The sequence below is a fragment of the Glycine max genome, chromosome 5 (genome assembly GCF_000004515.6).
Source record: "Glycine max cultivar Williams 82 chromosome 5, Glycine_max_v4.0, whole genome shotgun sequence".
NCBI lineage: Eukaryota > Viridiplantae > Streptophyta > Magnoliopsida > Fabales > Fabaceae > Glycine > Glycine max.
The window spans coordinates 15195941-15205614 of record NC_038241.2 but is presented as its reverse complement, the minus strand read 5'-3'; the positions used below and the strand labels follow the sequence as shown (position 1 = coordinate 15205614).

Genomic DNA, 9674 nt, shown 5'->3' with positions numbered 1-9674 from the left:
TCTTTTAGTTCTTATAGTTTGAAAGAGACCTTTTTAATCCTATAGTTGATATTTTGATTCCCTTTTAGTCCTATTAATTAAAATATGACTAATATTATGAATTACAATTAACTACAAAAATATTAGCAAGTAATTCGTAAGTAATTTATTGCAACATAATTTATAATAAAAAAGTTGGTATTTTATAACTAATTTGTAGCTAATTATATATATATATATATATATATATATATATATATATATATTATGTAGCAAGAACTAAAAGGTAATAAAAAAAGAATTGATATTTTTTTTGTAGCAAGGACCGGATGAGTAATTAAACCTTTATAATATTTGTGTAAATATTATTATGTTAACTACTTTATGCAAGTAAAAAAAAATTATCTTATACATTAGTTTATGCAAGTCTAAATTTTAATATATATGTTTATCAATTTCAATGTATTATATAATTAAATGCAATAAAAAATAATAAAATTGTGTGATAGTAAATGTTAAAAAACATTTATTGATATATCGGCATACTTGTGTAGTGTAGAAGACACAAGTTTAACATGGAAGTTTTTTAAAATAAATAGATTTATTTATAAATAATTATAATTATGTATGATGTCATTAAGGTTCGTTAGTTTGTCATTGAATTTTTTTAAATATTTTGTTAAGATAGACGAAGATCAGTGGATATATGACAGTATAATATCTGAAGAAGTTAATATGAATGAAGAAAATGAAGAGGAACCTGGTGTGTTTCAAAATATTGATTCTTCTGATGCCTTCAATACTTTTCAGGTATTGATATGATTTTGTATTTTGTTAAAGTAAATGAATGTCCCTTGAAGACTAAACATGTATTATCCCGTTTGTAAGCGTTTACTACCTGTGATGATGTTTTGCATTGGGTTCGCTCTATTGTGTATAATATTGGTTTTGTGGCAATGATTATGAGGTCAGACACAAATACATGAAATAGAGGAAGGACCTCATATGTTTTAATTGGTTGTGAAAGGAGTGGAAAATATAGGACACATAAGAAAGATCTAATACGAATGGTTACTGGCAATAGAAAATGTGGGTGTCCCTTTAAGCTGCGAGCGAAACTAGTGGTGAAAGGTGAAGGATGGATGGTGAAGTTAATATGTTGGAGTCATAATCATGCATTGGCTGAGTCATTAGTTGGACATCCATATGTTGGTCGACTAACTAAAGATGAGAAGATTATTATTGGTGATATGACAAAGTCAATGGCCAAACCAAAAAAGTATTCTTCTAACATTGAAGGAGCACAATGCCAATAATTCTACAACAATAAAGCAAGTATACAATGCAAGATATGCATACCATTCTTCTATAAGAGGCAATAATACTGAAATGCACCAACTATTGAAGCTTCTTGAACGAGATCAGTATATTCATTAGCATAGATTGAAGGATGTAGATGTTGCACATGATATATTTTGGATTCATCCTGATGCAGTGAAATTAACCAATGCATGTAATTTAGTATTTCTAATAGATAATACCTACAAAACAAACAGATACAGGCTGTCGTTACTTGATATTGTTACATTTGCCTATTTGGAGGGAGAATGCCTAAACAATGTTGCTTGGGCCTTGAAATGATTTCGAGGTATTTTTCTGAGACGTGATGCACTCCCTGGAGTTATTGTTACCAACAGAGATTTAATATTGATGAATACGGTGAAAATTATTTTTTCTGAGTCAACCAATTTGTTGTGTCGATTTCACATTGATAAGAATGTGAAGGAAAAATGTAAAACCCTTGTGGGTCATAAAAATGCACGACCTTATGTCATGGAAGCATGGGAGAGTCTTGTGGATTGTCCTTTTGAGCAACAGTTTGATGATTACCTTATGAAGTTTGAAATTGTTTGCTCACCATGACTAATGTTTGTTGACTATGTAAAACTAATATGGTTGATTCCCCATAAATGATCACTCTGCAACACACTGAAATTAAGGCATCTTTTGAGACAGATGCACATATGGTTGGACATGTTTTTAAAGTTACCTTATACAAGAAACTACTTGGCATGGTATCAAGGTATGCTTTAAACCAGATTACTGCTGAGTTTGAGCAAGTAAGTTATGTTGGCATTAACAGTTCTCGTTGTGGATGCATAATGAGAACTACTCATGGTCTTCTATGTGCATGTGAGCTAGCTAGATATGTTGTTGGTAGCCAACCACTTGACACAATCCATATGTTTTGGCAGAAGCTAAGTTTTTCATACCAAGGTTTATCTGAGCCCGAAGTCACCATAATTGAAGAGATGGAAGCCATATCCAAGCGGTTTGAAGAGCTTGGTGTATGTGGCAAAGTGACTCTAAAAAGTAAACTTTGGAAAATTGTCTACCTTGATCTAAACTCTATGTGTGCTCCTTCTGAAAAGGTAAAAACAAAAGGTGCTCAAAAGAAACAGATGACCAAACATCAAAGATCTACGAAGCGTGATCCATCTTACTAGGAGTATGTGGATGCATAACAATTTTGTGCAAAATAACAACTCTTCAGTGAAACGGGCTGCATCATCATCTGAACAACCAAAAAGGAACATGCCTATGTTGAAAACATTGTCAATGTCAAAACTGATGATAATTGGGGATATCGTGCAATTGCTGCCTTATTAGGTATGAGTGAAGATTCAAGGTCTTTGGTTCGTAACCATTTGCTGAAAGAACTTGCAAAATGGTTTGATAAGTATATGAACCTACTTGGTGACATAGACAGATTTGAGAAGTTAAAGCAATCGCTACTTGTTGATGGATTATTCATGGTATATAAGTTTTTTGTTACTTTTTGATGGATTAATTTTCTTTAAATAAATCTAATTAAAATTGTTACGTGTAGGTTACCATGGATAAGTGGATGAATATAACTGACATGAGTTATGTGATTGCATCAAGGTATAATGTCATCCTTGTTTCTCTTTCTCTCCAATGAAGTATGACATTTTTTTCTCTTAGAAGTCAACCACAAAGAGATTGTTCTGTACATCGCGTTATATGTATTGGTCATGTATATGACAATCGTTTTGTTTAGGTAAAAGCATGATCATCCTGTTTGTGTATTTTTTATTATAAAATGTGTTGTGATGATTTGAATGTGTATGTGCCTATGTAATAGGTATTTCTAAGAGACAGTTGTCCCTTACCGCCAGCAGCTTTGTTATGGTCAACACATTGTCATTATCATGCAAAACAGTGGCCTACACCTTATATTAGTAGAATGCAACATTATACCAATTTGATGAGGTTGACCACACACTTGTTGATTTAGGAGAAGATTGAACATTTAGTTATTGTTGAGGCAATGTTTGTAACTTACAGACTTGTGAAACAAACATGGATAAGTCATGTAATATGGTAATTAATGTGTCTTTCAATGGACGTTCATATAATTATTCCTTTTACATATTCATCAATTGTGCAAATATTCAGATTAGAAAAAAGGCAACTTTACCAAATATAAAATGAAGAAATAATTATGAGGTTTATGGTTTACGGGGTTTAGGGTTTACTTATTTTAGGGTTAAGGGTTGAGGGTTTAGTTTGTTTGTTGTAAGGGTTTAAAGCTTATGGCTTATGGTTTAGGGTTTAGGCTTTTGTGTTTAGGGTTTATGGTTATGTTTTAGGGTTTACAATTTAGGGTTTACGTAGTGTTGGGATTAGAGTTGACTTATTTTACTATTAGGTTTTAGGGGTTAGTGCTTACTGAATTTAGGGTTTATGGTTGGCTTAGTTTAGAGTTATTGTTTAGGGTTTATGCTTAGTTAGTTTAGGGTTTGTGCATTATGGTTTACATGATTAGGCATTCTATTTAACTAAGGGTTTAGGGTTTACTCATTTTAGGAATTAGGGTTTAACATAATCTATTTAGGTGAAGAACTTAATACTCAAATACTAGATAAACACAAATTAAAACCTTAGTGATAACATACTTGTTCGTCAAATAATAGTAAATATTAAACATTGTTTAGTCATATTGCATTCATATATGCTATACTACTTAATCAATCCTAGCTATCTTCATGTGTCTTGTGTATCCCTCCTTTGTCTCGATCGAACATAAACATTTTGTTATTCAGTGACACAGTTGACAAATCTCAAGCAGTGCTCGGTTAGAGTGTATGCTTTAGTTCTAGCAGTGATCATCCTCATGTTGATCATGTGTTCCAAATTTTCTGCTATCCATTAGCAAGCATCTTATGACGTTGACAACAAGGTAAAAAGTAATTATTGAAAGCATGACACAAAAAATGACTAACAGTGGATTGAAATTATATTATACCACTACATGTTGAGACATATCTACATCAGCAGTTGCAGGTGCAAGTGGTTCTGGTATAACTGCTGCATCGATGGCCTGCTGAGGAGGATCTAGTACAATAAATGTATCATCATGCACCATAGGTGGATGTCTAGGAGGCTCCCCAGGTTGTGTCAGACTCATAAAGGGGTGAGATGTCCTATAGAACTACTCCATGTAGTCTGTTGTACACTGTCCAAGAGCACTATAAATATGTCCAATCGGTGCAAGGTATTCTGAAAAATTGAAGCCATATATCGTCAATCTCCTCTATAGATAAGGATGGAGCAGCAGGGTGTGGAGGAATGATCTGCACATAACCAAATTGTCACACTACCCTCTCTAGTCGGTGTATGACAATAGATGAACCCCATTTGATATGTCCAGAAAATAATGAGATGAACTTAAATTCTCTAAATGAACAGTGGTCACCATAAGGAATCTAGCAGACAACATCTGACGTCAATCCATCCAAGTGCTTATGATACATTGACACTAGTAATGTCTTTCTAGACTTCCATCGACAATCAAGTGGTTTCCTCTCATGATAATCCTCGTCAACAACAATGGAAGCAATTGTAGGCAAATGCCCATAGATCCAACATCACACATATTTAAAAAAAGCAAAAAAATTCTAATCAATAGTAAATATAAGCTAAAAAAAATTAATAACTGGAGGTAAAAGAAATTATAATTACCTATAACAAAGTGATATATCCTGTAAGATGTTTTATCAAATTATTTGACACATCATTCAAATTGTCATACATATGGACCAGTGTAGCCGCTTCCCATGAATAACTTCCAGATTAGTTGAGGTCGCGAAATGCGTTCAAAAATACCACACTAATGTGTGTGACACTCTTGTTAGCAAAGAGTGTGCAACCTACTAGATGCAATAAATATGCTCGAGCTGCTAGGGTCCACTGTTTTGCGTCACATTTGCCATGATAAATGTCTTGCAGCCAGGCTAGGCGAACATATGTCCCTCTACATTGAAATGCCTCATCTCTTGCTTCTTGGGTTCTGACTTCAAGCAACTCAACTAACAAGTCCATGACTTGGTCTACATCAAGAGCATCGAAGGCATGAAAGGCGCTTGTAATGAGTAGATGTAAAAAGGATGCTACATTATCGAGGGTTATAGTCTCCTGTTACTAGTGTCCAGTGAACATGTAATTAGAGAACTTAATCTTGTAGCAACCAACATCCCTTCAATTTCACGTGCAAGCCTTCCAAATTTCTCTACCTTCCTCCCATGAGAGGCCAACTTTAACTCAATATGTTCCTAAAAACAAAATTAAAATTAATTAGTTCAGGTTAAATGATAAATAATAATTCAAATATTATATAATTCAATAAATATTTTATTACTTTTTAAATAACTATTTTAATACTTTTATATATTCATAAATTAATATAGAAATTCTTTTTTAAAATTTTTATACTTCACATCACTAATTCTAATAAACTAAAATATATCATCAAAATCTAAGTGCAATTTTCTTTTTTATTTCTAATAAATGACTACTTCATTATTTTACAAATAAGTATTTTAATACTTTTAGATATTTATAAATAAATGAAGAAATTCTTTATTTTTATACTTCCAAACACTTTTTATATAAATATTTAATATTATTAGTGTAATAATATTGATACGAGTATATCAATAAAAAAACATTTGCCATATACAATGTTATCTTTTCTTGTTTAACTAAATTCTATAATATATTGTTATAAAAAAATTGGAATTTTTGTTATTTCATAATTTTATAAATAACTATTTTAAATATAAAAATTAATTAAATTATTTATTTTGAAAATAATTAAATAAAAATAAAATTTTAAAATAAATTATAAAGTAATAAAAATAAAAAAATTATAAATTTATTTTTAAATAAATAAATTAATTCAAATAATAACTTATTATGAAACAATAAAATAAAAAAACAATTATACAAACTGGGAATCCATATAGATTAACAATCCGTATAATCCATACAGTTTGTCTATTCGTAGGGATTTTATAGATTGTCAATTCGTATGGATGGAAATCCGTAAGAATGTAACGGATTTCCATTTTTTTTTATCAACACATAAAAAATAAACTCAGACAAAGAGACTCATGATGACGACAATAATGGGAGGTGGGGACGGGCGATGCGATGCAAAGGGAGGGATGAACGGAGGAGACTTGACAACGTGGCACAAATGGAGGAAAAAAGAAGATTGAAACAGCAGCATAGACATGGGATGGGTTGGAGGCAGGGAGGAGGAGACTTTTTTAAAATTTTTAAGTAAATGGCAATTTCACCAATTCACTTGACATGTTGGACTTTTTTTTTTTTGGAAGGCAGAAAATATAGTATTATTAATAAGAGCAATAGTACCAGAGGTACTTAAAAGAGAATTACAACAGCAGCTATGCTGCCAGCCTCCCAAAAAGAAAAAACCCATCACAAGTCCCCCCAACAGACCAGACATTCCAAATTAACCAAAGGCCTCCACAAGATTGGAAGACCAATGGTTAAAAGGAATATTAAAATCTTTATCTCTAGCTTTATACCAGGACCAAGCTAGGAATAAGGTGTCCTCCATCACTTTGGAAGATACAAAAGGAATACCCTGAAAAATCAGTAAATTCCTATGCTTCCAAATAGCAAAAGTTAGAGCAATCCACCAACCACACCATCTAGAATGGTGTCTCCCTACATCTAAACCATCACAAAATAAGCTAAAATGGCTTGCTGGAGAAGCAGGGAAAACTCCAGAAACCTGAATCCACCGCAAGGATTCCCACCACAGGCCATTAGTTTGAGAGCAGTGGAAAAAAAGATGTCCTGCCTCCTCCTGCTCGACATGGCAAAGAGGGCAGGTAACTTCCTGCAGGCCCACGTTTCTCCTATGAAGATTAGCTCGAGTGGGGAGCCTATCCTTTAAAAGCCTCCAAGTGAAAATAGCAGCTTTTGGGGGGATATTTAATTTCCAAATAAGCTGAAAACTCCTCCCATCTGAGGCAGCACTATTTAGATTTGACAAAAGTCTATAAGCTGATCTAGTAGAGTACATCCCCGTAGGATCAGCTCTCCACAGTAAGCTATCTTTCAGATGACAGTGGATAGGATAAGCAGTGATCTGTTCCATGAAAACTACAGCTGCTCCCTCCTCATGTTCAAATAAGTGTCTCCTCCAGTTTAGATCCCATCTCCAATTGTTCTGGTAGAAGCTGCCCATGTTTGAAATTAGGTCATTCTATTGCTTACTAATAATGAAGAGCTGAGGATATTTCTGTTCCAAGCTGCAGTCCTCCCCCAACCAATTGTCTTTCCAAAAACGAATTTTATCCCACATCCTGCCTTCCAAGCCATGTTTTGATGAATAATCTTGAAGTCATTGTGCTGATATATCTTCCTGAGGTCCCTCCACCAATGGGAATCCCCACTATGAATTCTGCCATTTTGCAAAGCTGACCATCCTCCATATTTAGAATTTATAACCCTGACCCAGAACTGATTCTGATTAGAATATAAATCCCAAATCCATCTTCCCATAAGAGCTGCATTAAACTTAGACAGATTCTTGATTCCCAAACCCCCTTCCTTCTTGTGAAGACAAATTTCCTCCCATTTGACCCAAGGAATCTTCTTGTGATTATGCTCCCCCCCACATGAAATTCCTTTGCAGAGAAACCAATCTATCTGCTATTCTTTGAGGTAATTTGAAGAAGGATAATAGATAGATTGGTAAAGCATTCAAAACTGAATTTATCAAAGTGACCTTGCCAGCCATAGATAAACTTTTCTGGTTCCATTTAGTGAGTTTAGCTTCAAATTTGCTGATCAAAGGCTGCCAAACCACCTGACTTGAGGATTTGACCCCAATTGGGATGCCCAAGTAATGGAAGGGGATACCCATCTGCCTACAGTTCAGAAACTGAGCAGCTTCAAGATCCCAATTAACAGAATCCCCAAAGACCCCAAACTGGCTTTTAGCATAGTTAATTTTCAGACCAGAGGCCATCTCAAATCCTCTAAGCATTGCCTTCAAAACAAGAACATTTTCCAAGGAAGCTTGACCAATAAAGACAGTATCATCAGCATATTGAAGGATATTAATAGGCTCTTTCTGTTTTCCCACCAAGTAGCTTTTATACAGATTTTTCGAAATGGCCTCTCTCATCAATCCAGTGAGACCTTCACCCACTATATTAAAGAGCAAAGGGGCTAGAGGGTCCCCTTGTCTCAGTCCTCGAGTAGGGGCAAATTCATTAGTAGGGCTACCATTCACTAAAATGGAAATAGTTGCTGATTGAAGGTATGCAGCAATCCATTGCCTCCATTTAGTGCAGAAGCCTAATCTTGACAGCATATAGTCCAAGAAAGACCAAGATACAGAATCATAGGCCTTTTCAAAGTCCACTTTGAAGACCATGACTGGCTTCTTTCTCTTGATAGCTTCCTCCACCACCTCATTAAGTATCAGAATTCCATGAAGGATATGTCTATCCTTTATGAATGCTGATTGCCTTTCATCAACAATGCCGAAAATGACACTCCTCAGCCTATTTGCCAAAAGCTTGGCAATGACTTTGTAGATACACCCAATGAGAGAAATAGGCCTGTAATCGTTTAGAGATTGAGGATGATTTGATTTAGGAATAAGAGCCATGAAGGAAGCATTGCTGCCTCTAGGGAAGCTTCCATGATAGTGGAATTCATCCACAAATCTCTTGAATTCAGGTTTCAGAATATTCCAAAAAGCCTTAATAAAATGAAAATTAAAACCATCGGGACCTGGGCATTTATCTCCCCCACAACTCCAAACAGCTTCTTTAATCTCTTGGTCAGAAAAAGGGGCAATGAGTCCCTCTCTTTGATTCTGGTCAATGGACTGGAAGAATACCCCATCAAGAGTAGGTCTGAAACTCTTGTCTTCAGTAAATCTATGAAGAAAGAAATTAAGAACTTCATCTTTGACCCGGTCAGGCTGTTGGACCCAATTACCATCAATGAAGAGGCCCTGAATAGCATTGTAATTTCTTCTGCAGTTTAAAACTTTGTGAAAATAAGCTGTATTGTTGTCACCTTCCTTAATCCATCTCTCTCTAGACTTCTGTCTCAGCAAAGATTCATAAGCATTGGAAACCTCCCACAGCTTTTGTTGAAAAGATTTCTTGAGTTTAACTTCATCTTGAGATAAAGGTCTATTACCAGCTGTAGTTTCCAATTCATTAAGCTGCTGCCTCAAACTATGGATCTTACTAACATTAACATCAGAATTCACTTTACTCCATTGTTTGATGGTGATCTTAAGGTTTCTCAGCTTGTTTTTAAGAGCAATGCCC

General features: G+C 34.4%; 1 protein-coding gene across 1 annotated transcript; it reads right to left on the bottom strand.

Annotated features, from left to right (window-relative positions):
• Positions 1-6820: 6820 nt before the first annotated feature.
• LOC102670374 (uncharacterized) lies at positions 6821-7564 on the bottom strand. Its single transcript, XM_006580637.1, has one exon. It carries the CDS (start codon positions 7562-7564, stop codon positions 6821-6823), a length of 744 nt encoding a protein of 247 aa, XP_006580700.1.
• Positions 7565-9674: the final 2110 nt, after the last annotated feature.